The sequence below is a fragment of the Myotis myotis genome, unplaced genomic scaffold (assembly GCF_014108235.1).
Source record: "Myotis myotis isolate mMyoMyo1 unplaced genomic scaffold, mMyoMyo1.p scaffold_m19_p_9, whole genome shotgun sequence".
In the NCBI taxonomy this organism is placed as follows: domain Eukaryota; kingdom Metazoa; phylum Chordata; class Mammalia; order Chiroptera; family Vespertilionidae; genus Myotis; species Myotis myotis.
Genome location: NW_023416401.1, coordinates 56819250 through 56837404, shown reverse-complemented (window position 1 = coordinate 56837404; position 18155 = coordinate 56819250). Strand labels below are relative to the sequence as shown.

General features: G+C 45.9%; 1 protein-coding gene across 4 annotated transcripts in view; it reads left to right on the top strand.

Annotated features, from left to right (window-relative positions):
- Nucleotides 1-15434, top strand: part of MANBAL (mannosidase beta like) — a 31845-nt gene extending 16411 nt beyond the window's left edge. For 3 of the 4 annotated variants that reach the window (XM_036322982.1, XM_036322984.1, XM_036322981.1), the window contains exons 2-3: nucleotides 765-969; nucleotides 14706-15434. In XM_036322982.1, the coding sequence (XP_036178875.1) occupies nucleotides 820-969; nucleotides 14706-14810 (255 nt within the window). In that variant the 5' untranslated portion in view covers nucleotides 765-819 and the 3' untranslated portion in view covers nucleotides 14811-15434. The remainder of the gene's footprint in view (nucleotides 1-764; nucleotides 970-14705) is intronic. The other variant, XM_036322983.1, reaches the window with a different exon arrangement.
- Nucleotides 15435-18155: the final 2721 nt, after the last annotated feature.

Below are 18155 nucleotides of genomic sequence, written 5' to 3'. Positions count from 1 at the left end.
ACATGTTAATCAGATCGAAAGTGTGAGTGTTCTGCAAGGTAACCCCCCCTCCTCTCTGATTTTACCTCTCTCCTCTCTCCCTCCTGAGCTCCCCTCTCTGGCCATTTTGGACTCATATCCTTGCCCCCAGGGCCTCTCACTTGCTTTTTTCTCTGCCTGGGATATGTGCCCTGAGATGTTTCTATGGTTTACTCTCACATTTCATATCTCTGCCACTTTATTCCCATCTCTCCTTCAGAGAGCACTTCCTGTCACTCTATACAAAATATATGATGCCCTTCTTAAGTTTTATTTTTTGTTTTTTTTTTAAACAGTTGTAAATAGCTGGTGTTTCACATCTGGATGTGTTTTTGCCTCTTTTCTGAGATGTAGACCCTACGAGAATAGAGATATGTCTGTTTTACTCACTCTTCAATGCTTGGTGTTCACTAAGTATTTGTTGAATGAATGACTAGATGAATAAATGAACATATAAGAAAAGTAGCAGGCCTTCAGTAATTGTGTGTTGATTTGAGATTTTTGTTGAAGTGTTTGCATTTACTTACTTATTTTTTCCTAACTTTATAATTGGAAAAAAATCCAAACATGCCAAAAAGTTGAAAGAGTGGTTCAATGACTATCCATATATACTCCACCTAGATTCAATAATTGATTTCACCACCATTGTTTTATATATTCTTGCATATATATGTGTGTGTGTGTGTTGTGTAATGGTACCATTTAAAAGTCAGTTGTAGAAAATGACACTTACCCTTTGCCTTTAGAAGTTGGCTGTGGAGTGTGGTGAGTCCTCAGAGGAGACCTCAGATAGCCGGAGCCATGGCCTCTGACCTGGACTTCTCACCTCCTGAGGTGCCTGAGCCCACATTCCTGGAGAACCTGCTACGGTATGGACTCTTCCTGGGGGCCATCTTCCAGCTCATCTGTGTGCTGGCCATCATCATACCTGTTCCCAAGTCCCACGAGGCGGTGAGTCCTTCCTTCTTTGTGTCCCTTAGCTCCCCAGGGTGGGTCTGGGTAGTAAAAATAGATATCACAGCAACAAAGATCAGCAGGGACTATGCTGGGCTTTATTGATAAGGTGTCCCTAACTTCCTGCCTGGTGACATTGAGCCATGTGATTAATACTTTATTTGTTCACATGTGTGTTGAGCAGATTTTTATTTCGTGTTACACTCTGCTAAAAGAGGAGGTGTCTGCCCTCAAGGGCAGATGTGAAACATACACATCTGAGAAGTACAGGTGCTGTGAGGGTGATGGCAAGAGGGGACCTGAGTGGCTAGGTCACTTTTCCTCCCCAAGGGAGAGGGAACTGCATGGTAAGTGCCTGAGGAATAAAGGATGGGTTAGTTCAAGGAACTGAATGCAGGTGATGGCGGTTAGAGCTCAGAGGGGACATGATGAGAGAGGTGCAGAAGAGTCAGCAGAGCCCAGAGGGTTTTAAGTAAGAGAATGACATGATCAGATTGCCTTTTTTGTTGCTTTGACTCTTATTCTGTATTTATACACCCTCCTTTCACCACCACCACCACCACCACCCTTACTTTTCTCAAGATATTAATATCTTGGTGAAAGCAGGTCATTGTCATCTAGGATATCCACATGCAGGATTTGGCTGATTGCGTCTTTGTGGTGTCACTTGCCCTGTTTCTCTGTTTCACATATTTCCTATCAATAGAAAATTTGATACAGAGGCTTGATTCAATTCAGATCAGGTTATTGTTGAGAACACATCATAGCTGGTGCTGTGTACTTCCTGTCCTATGTCATCAATAGGCAGATGGTGTCTGGTTGTTACACATTTAAAGATTCTAGGATTGATCATTGGGATAAGATGAAGTTAGCTGATCCCTCTATTATAAATCCCATAAGTCTTTCACCTAGATGGTTTTAGCACTCATTGATGATCATTGCTTAGATCCATTATTTCTTTCTCCATTTATTTGTTGGCATTCTTCATTGAAGAAGGCCTTTTCCTTATTGTCTGTGTGGTTACTCTGAAATGTTGTTCATACTAAAAGGTAGGATTTATGCTTGGATCTTTCTCTTTATTAATTATTAGAGTAGTGAGTTTGGGCTTTAGCAGTCTCCAATTTTAACTAGCAAAGCTTTGGTTTTCATATATTTTGAACATATATATTTATATGTTTGTTAGGTTTTAATTATTTTTTTAATTAAATCTTTATTGTTCAGATTATTACATTTGTTCCTCTTTTTCCCCCCCATAACTCCCCTTCTCCCAGTTCCCGCCCCACCCTCCGCCCTCACTCCCCACCCACTGTCCTCATCCATAGGTGCACGATTTTTGTCCAGTCTCTTCCCGCATCTCCCACACCCCTTTCCCCCCCAAGAATAGACAGTCCATTCCCTTTCTATGTCCCTGATTCTATTATAATCACCAGTTCATTCTGTTCATCAGATTATTTATTCACTTGATTCTTAGATTCACTTGTTGATAGATGCATGTTTGTTGTTCATAATTTGTATCTTTACCTTTTTCTTCCTCTTCCTCTTCTTAAAGGATACCTTTCAGCATTTCATATAATCCTGGTTTGGTGGTGATGAACTCCTTTAGCTTTTCCTTATCTGTGAAGCTCTTTATCTGACCTTCAATTCTGAATGATAGCTTTGCTGGATAAAGTAATCTTGGTTGTAGGTTCTTGCTATTCATCACTTTGAATATTTGTTGCCACTCCCTTCTGGCCTGCAAAGTTTCTGTTGAGAAATCAGCTGACAGTCATATGGGTATTCCCTTGTAGGTAACTGAGTTTCTTTCTCTTGCTGCTTTTAAGATTCTCTCTTTGTCTTTTGCTCTTGGCATTTTAATTATGATGTGTCTTGGTGTGGTCCTCTTTGGATTCCTTTTGTTTGGGCTTCTCCGTGCTTCTTGGACCTGTAAGTCTATTTCTTTCACCAGGTGGGGGAAGTTTTCTGTCATTATTTCTTCAAATAGGTTTTCAATATCTTGCTCTCTCTCATCTTCTGGCACCCCTATAATTCTGATGTTGGTACTCTTGAAGCTGTCCCAGAGGCTCCTTACATTATCCTCGCATTTTTGGATTCTTTTTTCATTCCGCCCCTCCGGTTGGGTGTTTTTTGCTTCCTCGCATTTCAAATCATTGACTTGATTCTTGCGCTCCTCTGGTCTGCTGTTGGGAGTCTGTATAATATTCGTTATTTCAGTCCGTGTATGCTTAATTTCTAGTTGGTTCTTTATCACAACCTCGAGGGTCTCATTAGTTTTCTTGTAGATCTCATTAAGTTTATCGGCGGCTTCTAAACAGTTCTTGAGAGACCTTAAAAGTGTGGTTCTGAACTCTATATCTTCCATTGACAATTTTGTCCTGTTTCTTTGTCTCCGCATTTTGTTATGCTTTCTTGGTGCACCCCCTAGTGGTCTTTGTGCGCAGTCTTGTAGTTAAGCCTTGATTGTTGTAGCTAATACCAGGGAGGGTTTGACCTCCAGGCCAAGTGGCTATGAGAATCCAGGTTTTAATTTTAGGTGTTTTTTTTTTAATGCTCAAATAGTCTCAGTGAGAGCTTCATTGAGTTGTGTGAAATATTGTCTACCAGGGAAAGCCATTAGAAACTCATTGCCTAGGGCAGGGGTGGGCAACCCCTGGCACACGTGCCAAACATGGCACGCCAGTAACTTTTGCTGGCATGTGAAACCCTCTCTTATAATCTTCCATTTACAATTTTTTTCTTAATATTGACTTTTTTATTTTTCAGATAAATTCAGTATAGGTGCATCTTAGATAAATAAATAATTTTACATAACAAGTTATCTTAAAGACCATAGACATGGATTGACGAGAGAGGGGAAGAGCAATTTCAATAGTGTCTAAAACGAACTATTGAGGACTTGGAATGCCATTCCAGAAAATTTTTTCTGTTTAAAAAACTTTGCAACAGCATTACACTCCATGATTTCATCCATATACGCTTGTGAACCTTTGTTCTCAGTGATGAATTTTGTTAAGTCTCGTAATAGGAGTAGCCTGACGGATGATAGTAGTAGCTCATGCATATCTCTGAAGGTCACGAAATATAAACCTGATGTAAAATCTCTGTCATCAGTGATGCAGCAGCAAAAGTCCCACTGATAATATCAAACGGAGTCATAAAGTTTTCTGTCGGACTATCAGTGTACATGTATACATTAAAAAATAAATGTATTTTTCATCATCATATACTGTGTTTTTGTCGCTCGAGTGAATTTTATTATTTCTTCAAGGTTCTTCACATACGTACACCTTAAGGAGATATCAAGTAGGCGTAACATGTTCTCAAAAATTAGGGTTGGCACGCAGAAGAATTTTGAGTCAGAGATTTTGCTGGTTTTGGCACGCACTCACAAAAAGGTTGCCCACCCCTGGCCTAGGGTTTTTATTGGGGATGGTCACATAGCACCCTCTGCTTAGCACAGACTAAACTTCCAGACTTCTGGAAGGAAAGCAGGTATTCAGCATAAACCTTATTGTTTGCACAAACAGTTTGTAGACACAGTGAGCCACCACAGTTCTGGTAATGGTGGGAACCACCCCAAATCCAGTTTCCCAGATGCCAGCCAAGGGCCAGCCTTACAAGCTGACTTTTCTAAGGATAGCAGCTTTTTTAATGGTACTCTATTCTGTACACCTACGATATACTTGTTATAGTTTTAAAATAACTATATTGGTTTCACTACTAATAGTAAGACTCAGAGTGAAACTTAAGATTTCTTTGTGGTTCTGTTTTGGCCTACAGATACGTTCCAGTAGGGATGTCTGGTCAGAGTACTGTGTTTAGTAATTCTTTTCTTCATATAGGTATACTTCCATCATGGCATACAATTAGGTTAATTTGCTTTAATTTGTTTTTAATTTTTAGGGCTTTTTTTTCTTTTGATTTAATTAGAATTATATAAAACATTTATATACAACATTTCCCAAAGTCAAAACTGTATAACAAGATACAGTCACAGAAGTTTCCTTTAATCTCAGTATTCTTCAACCTTCCTTCCTACAACTAGGTGGCCTTTTTTTATTATTTTGATTTATCCTTTTTTTTTTAAACATACACAAATGTATATTTGTGATATATGTATATTTCACATATATATGTCATATATATATGTATGTATGTATACTCCCTCTTTGATACACATAAGGTAGCGTACTATTCCTAGTAAACACAGTTTCACATCTTTCTTTTTTCGCTTAACAGAATACAATGTGTTCTGGAGACCCCTATGTCCTGGAGATTACTGTGTCTCAGAGAGCCTGCTGTATAACTGGGAGGGTGATGGGAATTTACTGGATGCAGTGGGGAACCTGGCGAAGGAGCAGGCTTGGATGGGGGTGGAGAAGGAACATGCTGAGCTCAGTTTTAAACAGATGCCTTTAAGATGTACAGGTCTGTATCAGGAGAATCACCTGAGCTGAGGGTTGATCAACATTTGGGAATTGATGACTTGTAACTGAAGCCAAAGGAGAGAATGAGGTCTCCTTAGGAGAGAATATAGAGCGAGATGAGAAGGGGGCCTTGAGGAGCTCTAGCACATAGGGAATAGGAGGGAGGAGCAGTGTGGGGGCGGGGACCTCGGTAAATATGGACAGGCTCGTGGCCTCTAAGTGGTTCTGTCCATCTCTGTTTCTTATTCTGGTATTTTGAGAAGGGGGTCATGATTGGAGTTTTTCCACCCACAGTTGTATCACATTGTAAAAACGTAATCCCTGTGCTTTGGGACTCTGTCCTCAGACATGGCATGCTATTGGGCATTATAAATAACAAACATTTTTATTGTCATTGGCCACTGGTGAAGCCAGCTAAGAGTCCAAAGGAAGGAGGTGATAAATGTTCTTGTTTTATAGGCAGAGATGTAAAGTCAGAGGTGTGTGGCCTTTTGGAGAGCTGCTGATTGTGTCTTAACCCTACGAGGCTAGCCACAGAGGCCTAGGTCAGTTTAGCAAACTTTCAGATAGAGGGGTGCCCTTTACTGATCTCTGAGGTGTTTTAGTGGTGCAGTGGATTGAGGTCTTTTGAGGCAGGAAGTTGACAAGTTGACAAAGGGTTTACAGTATGCCTCCATTCTCCCTCCCCTGACTTACCCTGCCATTTAGAGATTAATTTGGGACAACAATCTCATCTTTTAAAATATAAATATAGTACATAAGCTTTCATTTTAATTTATCTTTGCAATTTAGGGGGAGTGAGGCTCACATGAGTGAATTGTCTTCATAACTGAAGCTTACTGTTTTAGCTCCCCCCCCCCCCCCCAGTTTTCCAATGGATCAGTAACAAAAAATACAGTACCATTAATTTAACTTCTTATTGGTGCATCACTAGCAAATGGCCCCAGTTATTCCAGCTTTCCTGTGTGCCTCCATAATGCAGCCTTCTCTCACTCAGACTCCTGAAGAAATGGAGAGGGAAAGAACACAACATTCTGTGCATAAACAATCTTACAGAGAGAGAGAGAGAGAGAGAGAGAGAGAGAGAGAGAGAGAGAGAGAGAGAGATTTGGAATTTGGATGGGCAGGGAAAAAATAGGAGGTTTAACTTGGGGCTAGGCAGCTCTTAGGAAGGAAGGGAGCCTGTGGGAATGGGGACAGTTTGTGGGACTCCAGGCAGCCCAAGGATAGGAGGGAGGTACCTGGAAGTAGAGGGTGGCTGGAGGTGGGAGAGGGCAAGAGTAGGGGTGGGAGGATCCAGAGAACAATCTTGTTCTTTTTGCTTTGTTGCTTAGGGCAAAATCATCTCTCTTGCTTGGCCTATAGAATGAAACAAGGTTTATTAGTAGCTTTTTGGGTCAGAAGATAATATTTTTGGCTCCAGATGATGGGAAAGTCTTTGCAAAGCAAAAGAATGTCTTTCCTGTTGTTCCAGTAAGCTGATTTTTTGCAACTAGTTTGTGACTTCAGTACTTCAATACTTAGATTATTTGAAAGCTCTTTTGAGGGTAATCAGGGAAGAAAAAAGGAACACATACAAACACTTCCCACCCCACCCCCTTCCTTTTCATATTAGGAGCAAGAATCAATTGGTAAAATCAAAACTAAAGGTCCTAGAATCCTAAGCTAAATGAGGATCCCCCCCCCCCACCCCACCCCCTCATTGACACCTCATTAAACTAAGACCCGAGAAAACAAACATTTGTTTGAGCCTGGGCTGCCCCCATAGAGATTTTGATTCAGTTCTCTGAGGCCCTGGCTTAGTATTTTCTTCAAATGCCCAGGTGATTCTGTTATGTAGCCATTGGAATAGTCCTTAGACCATTTCCTGAAGCACAAACCAATTTCGGGACAGGAGGTGTTCAGTTCTACAAGTGTTAGGTGTGAAATGATAGCAAGACATCCAAGTGAGAAGTTGGGAATAGAGACTGGGAATTATTTTATCAGCATAGCATTATTTCTTAAAACCCTAAGAATGAATTGCTAAGCTTTTCAAGGGAAATTAAAATTCAGGAGAGGCCTGAACTTAAAGGCATTGCCTCAACTACTTGAAGTAGCTTCTGTGCAGTGTAGATATACTGAAAAGATGGGGGTACTGTGCCCGAGCAGGGATGCAGCTGGGCCTCTGGAAGGGGTGGGAACTCGGGACCCCATCACCCACCATCTGCACCCCCTTGGCTTCTCCTCTCTGTCTGTTTCCTGCCTTTCACTTCTCTTACCTGGGCCCTGCTTCCTCTGTGCGCTGTCGTTGTGGTTAAGGAGAAACATGGCCACTAACAGCACCCAGAGCTGAAGTCCTTCAGCTGCAACATCTGGAGGCTGCCTTCCTGCTTGGTCCCAGTTTCAAAATCCCCAGAGAAGGAACTGTAGCTGACCTCACTTGGGACAGCTATGGCCTGTGGCGTGACCTCTGGGAGCGGAGGGGAAGGTCAGTTCTCAAAGGAGCAGGAGTGCTGTGCAGATAAAGCGGGGGTCTACATTCCTCTTGCGCTCTCAGGAGACTGGGCTGAGCAGTGGGCAGACAACCAGGAGACTGTGGTCTCCATGAAAACCACCCAGTGGTTCAGGAGAGCACGTGGAAAACCAGTCCCCACAGAGACCGGGTGATGAAAACAATCGCGTGATTGAGGAGAAGCTGCTCAGTTTGACGACAATGCTGTGTTCAGGCTGCTCCTTCAGTTTGGTTTCAGTAGAACGGAGTTCTTAATGGGGAGTTCCTGAGTCCCTAGGGCAGTGATGGCGAACCTATGACACGCGTGTCAGAGGTGACACGCGAACTCATTTTTTTGGTTGATTTTTCTTTGTTAAATGGCATTCAAATATATAAAATAAATATCAAAAATATACATCTTTGTTTTACTATGGTTGCAAATATCAAAAAATTTCTCTATGTGACACAGCACCAGAATTAAGTTAGGGTTTTCAAAATGCTGACATGCCGAGCTCAAAAGGTTCGCCATCACTGCCCTAGGGGGTCCCTAGAGAGGCTTTAGAAGTCTGTGAGCTCCCTGGAATCGTGTACAGAAATGTGACATTTTCATGTTCATGCACATTTCCTGGGAAGATAGTCCAAAGCTTTTCTCAAAGTGGAGTGCTGTAGTTTAATGAGGTGGGAGCCCAGTTCCTGGAATTTCAAGAGTGGCTAATAAGACAGTGAAGGTAGGGAGCCCTCTCCCTTCTCGTCCTGAAAGCCTGCCTGAGCTGACTCCCAAGCCTCCTTTGGACCAGTTTCTACACATAGTGTGGATCCACTCAATCCTCAGCCAGTGGGTGTTGACTTGGTTCCACGACTCCTGCAGCAGATAGCAATAGTTCATCTGGCAGCTAATCATGAATTCTCCTAGTAGTTTAAATGCTGACTGTCCTAACATCTTCAGATGTTTAGGTCACATCTCCCCAGCCATCCGGTGCCTTCATTTCCACTCTGATGTCTTTGTGGATTGCCACAGTCTCTTCTTGTATTAATGGGGACACTTGCTGTTGAAAGTTCAGAAACTCAGCTCCAGCAGTTTCCCAGAAAATGGTATTGGCTCTTCGAACTGGGAATTTCAAGGCACAGCTGGGTTCAGAGGCTCAATAGGGTTCTGTTGGTCTCTTCATTCCTGGAGGCTTTCCTGCAAGTGTTGACTTCATTCTCAGGCCATGTGCAGCAGCCCCAGTCTGCATCCAATTGCTCGTTATTTACAAGCAAGAGGGGCCATTTCTCTAAGCTCATGGCAAACTCATGCAAGACCTCTGCTTCACATGCTTTTGCACCTTCTCCACAGGTAGGAAGGGCAATGGGTACCATTTCTGCCAGGCAACTTGAACTGCCTACTAGTATTCCTATGTCCACAGTGACTGAGAGGCCCAGAACCACATGGAACAGAGAAAGGGAAGGGCCCTAATCGAAAGGAGGTGCTGGGCACCCACATGGTTTACATCACTGAGTATGTGGCCAGCATTGTGATCCAGTGGAGGGCAACTCACCAGAATTGATGACAAGAGTGATGGCTTTCAATGCAATGCCCAGGTAGACTTTACTGTCAGCCAGAAAACCCTGCAGTGTTGGAGCCCTGGAACCGGTTTTTGGATGGCACCCTCCTAGGGGCAGTGGCCTAGAAGTTCAAGACCCTGCTGGGAAATTCTGCATGAGGGTCTTGATTTTATACTAGGCCCCCCGATTGCCAGTAAAGGCTGCCCTAGTAAATAATTAACCTGGGCAAGTATATTCCTATTCTCAGCACCTTAGGAGACAGGGTGCAGAACCAACTGTGAATTCTGCCCTGTACTTTTTTTTAAGCTTAAGAGGAGTTTGCAGTTGAAATGGGCAGCAGGGATTTTTCCACTTAGTGAGACGTCTCTGAGAGATTGCTGTGTGGTGGGCAGGGTAAAAGTATAAACATGGTTTTGAGATGTGAACCTGCTTGTGGGAGAGACATCTGGACACATAGGGAACCACAGACCAGCCGGTGGGAAGGGCCTGCGTTGTGCTGACTTGTGTCTGGAATGAACTCCTAAGGCTTTTCTCACTAATCACAGTTCTCCTTGCCTGCCAAGCACGTCCTGGATGCATGTCTCTGTGTCGAGCCCACATGCAGGGCCTCCCCTGCTCCCTGTTTCAGCTAGCCCTATTTTCCTCGAGGCTAGAGCTGGTTCCATCTCTGCAAGGTCTTTTCAGCGCCCACCCTGCCCAGGGCTCTGGACAGGAGTGCACAGTGGGGCAGCAGGAGCTTCAGCACTAGTCACACCTGGCCTGGGTGCTGGCCCACCCTCATCTCCCTGAGCCTGTGTGCTGAGCTGTAAAAGGAGGACACGGCTGCCCGGCCCACAGAGTTCTTGAGGATCAAGTGAGATAAGGTGTGTGGGGTTTTCTGAGCTGAGCACAGTGGTTTTCTTTCCTGGACCAGTTTAGAGGAAAGCACGGTTTCAGTCTGTGCAGAATGACATTTGGTCCTGATTTATAGGACAAATCCACACCGAACTGTGTAGTGGAAACCATAAAATTCTGGGCGCTTTCCCTGCTGGAAGGGATTTGATGCATTGTGGCACAGATTCGATTATTTGAAGCTGATGAATAGCAGCAATTTTCTGGCCTCGTAAGCGGTTGTGGAGCTGCTTCATTATTGATGAGGCCTCTTTCCACAGAGGACATCTCTGCAGACCCAGGAGCCTCCTGGCAGGAGAGGTTTTCTTTTACTCCTGACAGTGTGATTGTCGAGGAAACTCAAAATTTGCTTTAGAGGAAGAGAGGTGTTCCCAGATTTAAAGGTGGGGCTGTAGCTTTTGGAATCTGCCCCCTGCCTGGCTTGTACCAGCAACGTGCAGTTGAAGAGAAATTAAGTCAGCCATTCTTGCCAGCCAAGGACTTGGAGCTCCAGCTCAGTGTGGCTTGGACCCCAGCAGCCGAATTGTGTGTAATAGCTGCCTTGCTTCCCTACAGCTTGCGGGGAAGGCAGCTGTGCCTCCATGGACCAGTCTCTGAGCCTTAGTTTCCTCACCTGTAAAATGGAGCTTACAGTGGCTGGCTGGTCAGGGTGATGGGAGGCTCACGGAGCTGATGGTTGTGAAGCACCCACATGGTTTACATCACTGAGTATGCATTATCTTCTGCATTACCCTGTGGTGCCCGGCACAGAACCCGCTTAACACTGGGCATAGACAGATGGGCGATGCATGCGGAGTGCCTGTGCTGAGCATGACAGGGAACTGAATACCTGGGAGTTGCTAGCTTGATCAGTAACCCAGAGTGACAGAGTGGGATGCATGAAGGGGTGTGTCCTGAGACAGGGTCGAGGCTAGAGTGACAGGGCCCTCTATTGAGAGGGAGCCAGGGACACTTTTAAAGCAGAAAACAGATGCGGTCTCCTGAAACAACAGTTTTAGATTCTGAAAGCAATGTGGCAGGTGGTGAGGAAAATCTGGGAGGCCGATACAATGAGGCAGGCAGGAGACTGCGGGGTCTGATCTGGCACAGTAGTGTGTGTCCAAAGGAGATGGTGGAATGAGAGCCCATTGGAAGGCAGAGTGGACAGGACCTGGGGACAGGTGGGATGTGGGGCACCGGGGAATGATGAGAACTCAGAAATGACTCGGAGCTTTCTAGCTTGGGTACCTAGGTGGGTGACAATGCCAGAAACTGAAATGAGAAAGAGAGGAGGTCTGGATGAGGAGACAGACAAGACGTTCAGATGACTCAATGACTGTAATATGTACACACACCTACAGAGAATTGCTTTCATCTGTAGAAAGTAAAGCATGACTCGAGGAGCACTAACCCACTTTCCTGACTCCTGTAGAACTTTCGTCACAAACAGGGGTCCTGGATGACCCATTGACAGACAGAATCTAGAACCAGTTGTCCTTGTCAACTTGTGAAAGTAGATTTCACAGTTGACTCAAATTATCCGTCTCCATAACCCTGAGGTCACTTAGGAAGCTGGAGAGGTATCCTGTATATAACCATTAAGAGCTTAGGTTCAAATCCTGGCTCTGCTGCTCACCAACAGACCTTAGCCGAGTTACTACCTCTCATCTACAAAATGGGCTCATTAGGGCACTTTGTGAGGCTAAAGTAAGATATGTCCAAACCATGGAACACAGGCATATTGTAAATAATATGAGCAGCTGTTGTAGCTGTTGTTATTACTGGTTGCTATGTCTAGTCCTATATGCTTCAGGGTATGTATATTGGGTTTAAAATCTGCTTGTGTCCTCTGTGCCATGGAAAAAGTGATGCCTAGTCTTATGTTATAGGGATCTCTCATGGTTATGGGAGATCTTGCCTGTTCTTTCATTTCACTCATTCATTCATTCATTCATTCATTCAGCAACAATTGAAGTTGTCCCAAGGAGCTCACAGGTTAATAGGGGAGACCGACATGAGAACATGTAACTATGATAAGATAATAGTGGCATTAAAAGGTTCCTGGGGCTCTGCGGGGTGGAGGTGGAGGAGAGATGTACTTGGCTACAAGTAGAGGAGTAGAGAAGGAAGATTAGACTGTGAGTAGGAGTGTCTTCTACTTACTGAACCAAACCATGGGGAGGGCTTTACTCGGAGGCCAAGGAAAGAAGGGTGCTCCTCTTGTTAGGGGTGACCAGTGGGAGTTTGGGGGTGGTGGTGGAGAAGAGCACAGTTGAAGCTGGAGAGGTGGTCTCCTTAGATGCCATCCCAGGTGTGGGACATGAGACTGTGGGTGATGGAATCAAAGGGGATGGCAGCTGGATGTCAATTTCTCTGTGGATTCCAAACTGGGCCCCTCTGAAACCGGAGGAGGCACTCAAGCTCAGAGTGGGGTTCCACCTGGAGATCCTGGCAGGCCTCAGCAAGTGCCCTGTGCATAAACCATTGGTCTAATCAGGGCCTGTTTGCCCAGGGCACTCAGGGACCCACTGGTTTCCAGGGACTGACGGGTACTGCTCCCAAGGTCTCCCAAGGCATTGTGCCCTGTGGGGTTTGCCTTAAACAGTAGCCTTCCCGCTGAGCTCTGCAGCCTGCAGCCTGTGCACTTGACACACTGGCTCCTCTGAAGTTTGGTTTTGTTTGCTTTTATAATGGGACTTCTTTTTTTTTTTTTTTTTTTTTTTGCCAAGTTACATAAACAGTGTCAGCACAGAGGGACAAGCTGGGGAAGTCCAGAGTTGTCATCAGAGACTTGGCCAGAGGAGAGACCGGCCTGCTTATTATCTTGAGAAGATCACTTGTAGGTTCCTGGGACTGAGGCTGGGCCTTTACATCTGACGTCTCAGCTGGCAGGGTGCAGAGAAGACAATACTGGCTGATAAGAGGGAGCTGACGGACCTCTGGACTGAGCCTTCTGGCGGGGACTGCCCCTCCCCAGCCGAGGTCCTGCCTCTTCTGTAGGGTGAGACTTAGACCAGGGGCCAGTGGACGAGCTGGGAAGGATAGAGCTTAAAGCAAGCTGAAGCTGGGAGTTGTCCAATTAAACAGGGGGAAATATTTTTCTCTTCCAGAAAAAGTGTTCTCTCCTGATATTCTTAGTCTTTTGTTTTGTTTTGTTTTGTTTTGTTTTCAAATTATTTCATAAAAGAACAATTTTCTTTCCGTAGTGTTGGGGGCACCAGGGTCATGGGGCTATGGGCACATGAAGAAAGGGGCAGCTGCAGTTCAGCCCATTTCTTCCACAAGGGGATTCAGGGCTAGTGTCACCGGATGTTTAAAGTTTTCAAAAACGCTATGGATCCGGATTGAATGGGAAATCTCCCAATTGGCTTAAATTCTTAAAAATAAACTCTGTAGGCCAAGTGAAGTTCGCCTGTGGGCCAGATGCGGCTGGGAGCTGTGGTTAGTGCTCTCTGAGCTGGATGGAGCTTGCTGACGTCTTGCCTGGCTGTGGCACTGTGATTGATCACCCAGGGGAGGAAGGGATACTCGACAGGACTGAGCTCTCCCCAGATTCCTCTGACAGGAGCCTGGGTGGCTGGAGAGGCTGAGGCCCTTGCCCAGAGCCCACTTTTTATATCAGCACCGTGAAGGCTGGGGGCAGATCTGCAGGTTTGAACCTCTTTTAGGCCACAGAACTTTGATTAAACCGTCTTATTGGGAAGGAATCACAGTGTCTATGACGGATGAAAACCAGGGCTTCCGCAGGCATCGGGAGAGTCTGGAGTTCTGCCCTGAAACAGCCTCCTGCCCACCCCATGGGGCACCTCTGCCAGGTTCCACAGAACAGTGCAGTGGCTGCCTGCCTGCCAGCACGCCACCCCTGTGGCCCTGGCATTCTGTGGGTTGAATGGTAGGAGAACAGCAGGGCCAGAAGGGGAGAGCAGGCCATAGTGGCATTGCCCCACAGCTGGCTCATCACCCAAATTCTGCCCAGACCCTGCCCAGGGTGACCAGCCAGCCACTGGGTGCAACTACATTTACTGGGTGCTTTTTGTGCATTATTGCCTACTTATATTAGTCCTCCAAGCTATGCATCGCTACTTCCATTTCATAGGTGGGCAAACCAAGGCACAGAAAAGGGAAGCAGATTGCCCACAAGGTCACTTGACTAGAACATGGAGGAGCCTAGATCCTACCCAGGCCTGTGAGACTCCAAAGACTGTGTCCTGTCCTCAGGGCCTCCCTTTCTCTTTACTAAGAACTGCCCCGCTCCCAGGGATTAACCTGCACACATATCCGTCCTGGGTCCCAGCCATCATGGTTTCCATCCCTTGTGTTTCTGTGGCATGCTTCAGTCTGCAAAGTCCCTTCAGACATGATCTCATTTTGCCAATGTCAGGCTTGCTTAATCTAAGCAGGACTCTTTGTTTTATACCATGCAGGAGACAGAACCATCTGAGCCCAGAAGTGGGGAAGTGAAGAAGCCCAAGGCTGCTGCTCCTTCCACAAACAAGAGGCCCAAGAAGGAGGCCAAGAAGAAGCGTTAGAAGACGAGGCCTGTGGAGCCGGATGGGAGGGGCAAGGGCCTTGAAGGCAGCCCTCTGGGGACTCAGCGTCCTGTTCCCTCACTCCGTCCAGGCTCAGAGATCTGGACAATCATGACAGTCCCAGGTCCTAGCTCGGCAGACCACCACTTCCTCTTCCTCCTGCTTCCTTGGTGGTTTAGAGTCAAGGAGACTGAAATACCCTGTGAGCAGAGACTGTTTGAGAAGCCTGTTCACAAGTCCGGTCAGATTATGTTTTCAACTTAATCATGGAGTCTGACCTTTAGTACCCACCTTGTGGATTTACACTACGTTTCAGAGCCATTAGCTAATGCTGACAAGCACCGCCCTCTCCCATTATTTGTGCACCACAGACCTGCTAATCAGTCACCTTTGTCTCTTCCGCTTGTGCAGGTGGAGCCAGGCCTCACCTGTTTTGTTTAGGTCAAGACACCATGTCCAGTGTAGTGCTATGGCCAGGTCTGAAAACTGCCTGGTGTGAGAGCCAGCAGAAGACCCAGGTCAGGGTAATGCCTGGTTCTCCTCCCGCAGATGGAAGAGGTTTTGGTGAATGAGTGTGTGTTTCTTGGGCCCAATTTTCTGAGTCTCTGAAATGAGGCAGGGCGTGGGGGGGGGGGGGGGGAGGCGGGTGGGCGGGGGCGGAAGGTGCCTGTCACTCTCAGACCAAAGTCTTTTCATCCTATCATAGCACATTCAAGGTGAGCCTTTTGGCTTCCACCTCTACAATATCCCATGTGTCTCTTCCCTAAACCCCCAATTCTTTCACTCCCTGACCAGTGTGGAAAAGTGTTGGGGGGAAGTAAATGTGAATAAACTGGCCTGCATGCTGAACCTCCTGTGTGCTGTCTGTTGCTGAGCAAAAGGGGGAGCCTGGTCCCTGCCTTAGGGGTGAAGTAAGGGCTCACCCTTGGAGAGGTGGGACATTGTGGCTGAGGATGGCCAGGGGTGGGGGCAGCTCTGCAGTCATCCTGGGACAACTTTTCAGGAAGGGTTTAGCCAGCTGCTTCGTGTGGCCTTTAGTCACTGGAAACACTTGTGAATGTCCATGTATGTGTTAAAGTTTCCACTGGGACCAGGTCCCACTCATTCCCAGTTCCTGTTGCCTGAGGAAGGAGCTGCTTGTCCTTAGAGTGACTTGAGAAAAATCAAGTCGAAGGCCTCACGTGGTGTGGGGTGGGTCACACAGGTCCAGCCATGTACCTTGATTCAGCTGCCAAGGAAAAGCCTCGACCTAAGCCCGATTCGCCCAGCTGGTTTACAGTTTGCCAAACACTTTCCCAAATGTCATGACTGATGAGGAGGGCCTTAGGGGTGAGTGTGTATCATCTCCATTTTAGAGAGGGAAACTGAAACCCTGGCTTCTTTGAGGGTGCCAGAACTCAGACTTGGGCCCAAGTCCATGGCCCTTTCCTCGGGATTTAACAAATCCTCAGTGTCAATAGGCTCGGTGCCGTGAGGGTCCCTGCACTGCTACAGTGGGCCTGGCCAGATTTCCCACCACAGCAGGTCCGTCTTCCTTAAATTATCTCCCAGAGAGGCTGTTTGCCAGAGAACAGACCTAGGAAAGCAAGGGTGGTCATCCTCTACTCCACCCGCCCCCTTCCATTCTTACTCTGGACAGTTTCTAATGTTCGGCTCTCTTGGCTTCTAGGACCACACCCTCCCCTGGTTTTTCCTCCAACATCACTGGGTTCTCCTCCTCGGAGTGGCCCTCGGTTCTCTTATCTCTGCAGGCACTCCCTTGAAGATCTCATCCAGGCTCATGGCTTTAAATACCACGTGTCTCCCAAACAAATCCCTCCAGACCTCTCTTCTAAACTCCAGACTCTCATATCTGACTTTCCACTCAGTATCTCCATTGGATACTCAACATGCATCTCAAAGCAAATCCCTAATCTCTCACCAGCCGTCCCAAGTCCGATCTTTTTGTGGTCTTCCTCATCTTAAAGAGCATCTTCATTCTTCCAGTTGCTCAGGCCAAATACCTTGGAGTCATTCTTGACTCCCCTCATTCTGTGACACTCCACTTCTGACCCTTAAGTGGTTCCTTGTGACTTGACCTTCAAAATCCAGAATGAGACCTTGTGTCACCACTTTCCTCTACTCCCATGGCCCAGCCACCATCATCTCGCCCAGATAGTGCAGCAGCCTCCTCATGATAGACTGTACTCGACATAGCAGCCAGAGGAATGATGTTAAAACCCATAAGATCGCGGCCCTCACATGCTCCCATTCAAGTAAAGGCTAAAGTCCTGCAAGTGCCACTCCACTTTCTTCACCTTTCTGACCTTGTGAGAGACCACTCCTTCCTTGCCCACTCTACTGCGTCCTCACTGGCCACCATCTTCTTCAAACATGCCAGACAACTGCTGCCTTAGGACCTCTGAACTTGCTGTTCCGACTTTCTCTAGATACTATGCCCTAAGTCAGTGATGGAGAACCTTTTGGGCTCAGCGTGTCAGCATTTTGAAAAACCCTAACTTAATTCTGGTGCTGTGTCACATACAGAAATTTTTTGATATTTGCAACCAGAGTAAAACAAAGATTTATATTTTTGATATTTATTTTATATATTTAAATGCCATTTAACAAAGAAAAATCAACCAAAAAAATGAGTTCGTGTGTCACCTCTGACATGCATGTCATAGGTTCGCCATCACTGCTCTAAGTGGTAGAATAATGGCCCCCAAAGATGTCCACCTCCTCGTCCTGAGGACTGGTGACTATCACCTTACATGGCAAAAAGGACTTTGCAGGTATGATTAAATTAGGGATCTTGAGATGGGGAGATGATTCTGGATTATCCAGGTGGGCCCAATAAAATGACAAGGGTCCTTATAAGGAAAAGAGGAAGGCAGGAAAGTCGAAGAGAAGGAGATGGGATGATGGGAGCATACGTTGGAGTAATGTGGGGCCATGAGCCAAGGAATGTGGGCGGCTTCTAGAAGCTGGAAAAGACAAGGCATGGACCTTCCCTAGAGCTCCCAGAAGGAAAACAGCTCTGCCAACACCTTGATTTTAGTTCAGCAAGACCCATTTTGGACTCCTGACCTCAAGAACTGTAAAATACTACATTTGGGTTTTCTTAAGCCACTAAGTTTGTGTACTTGTTACAGCAGCAATAGGAAATGAATATACCTTACTTCCCTCAGATCATTATTCAGGGAAGACTTCTCAAACCCAATTTAAAATTATAACCTGTCCCCAAAACTTCCTATCCCTATCCCTTATTCATTTTTTCTTCTGAGCATATACCATCATCCAATGTACTATGTATTTTACTTACTTGGTTTGTTTTCTTTTATCTCAACTAGAGGCCCAGTGCAC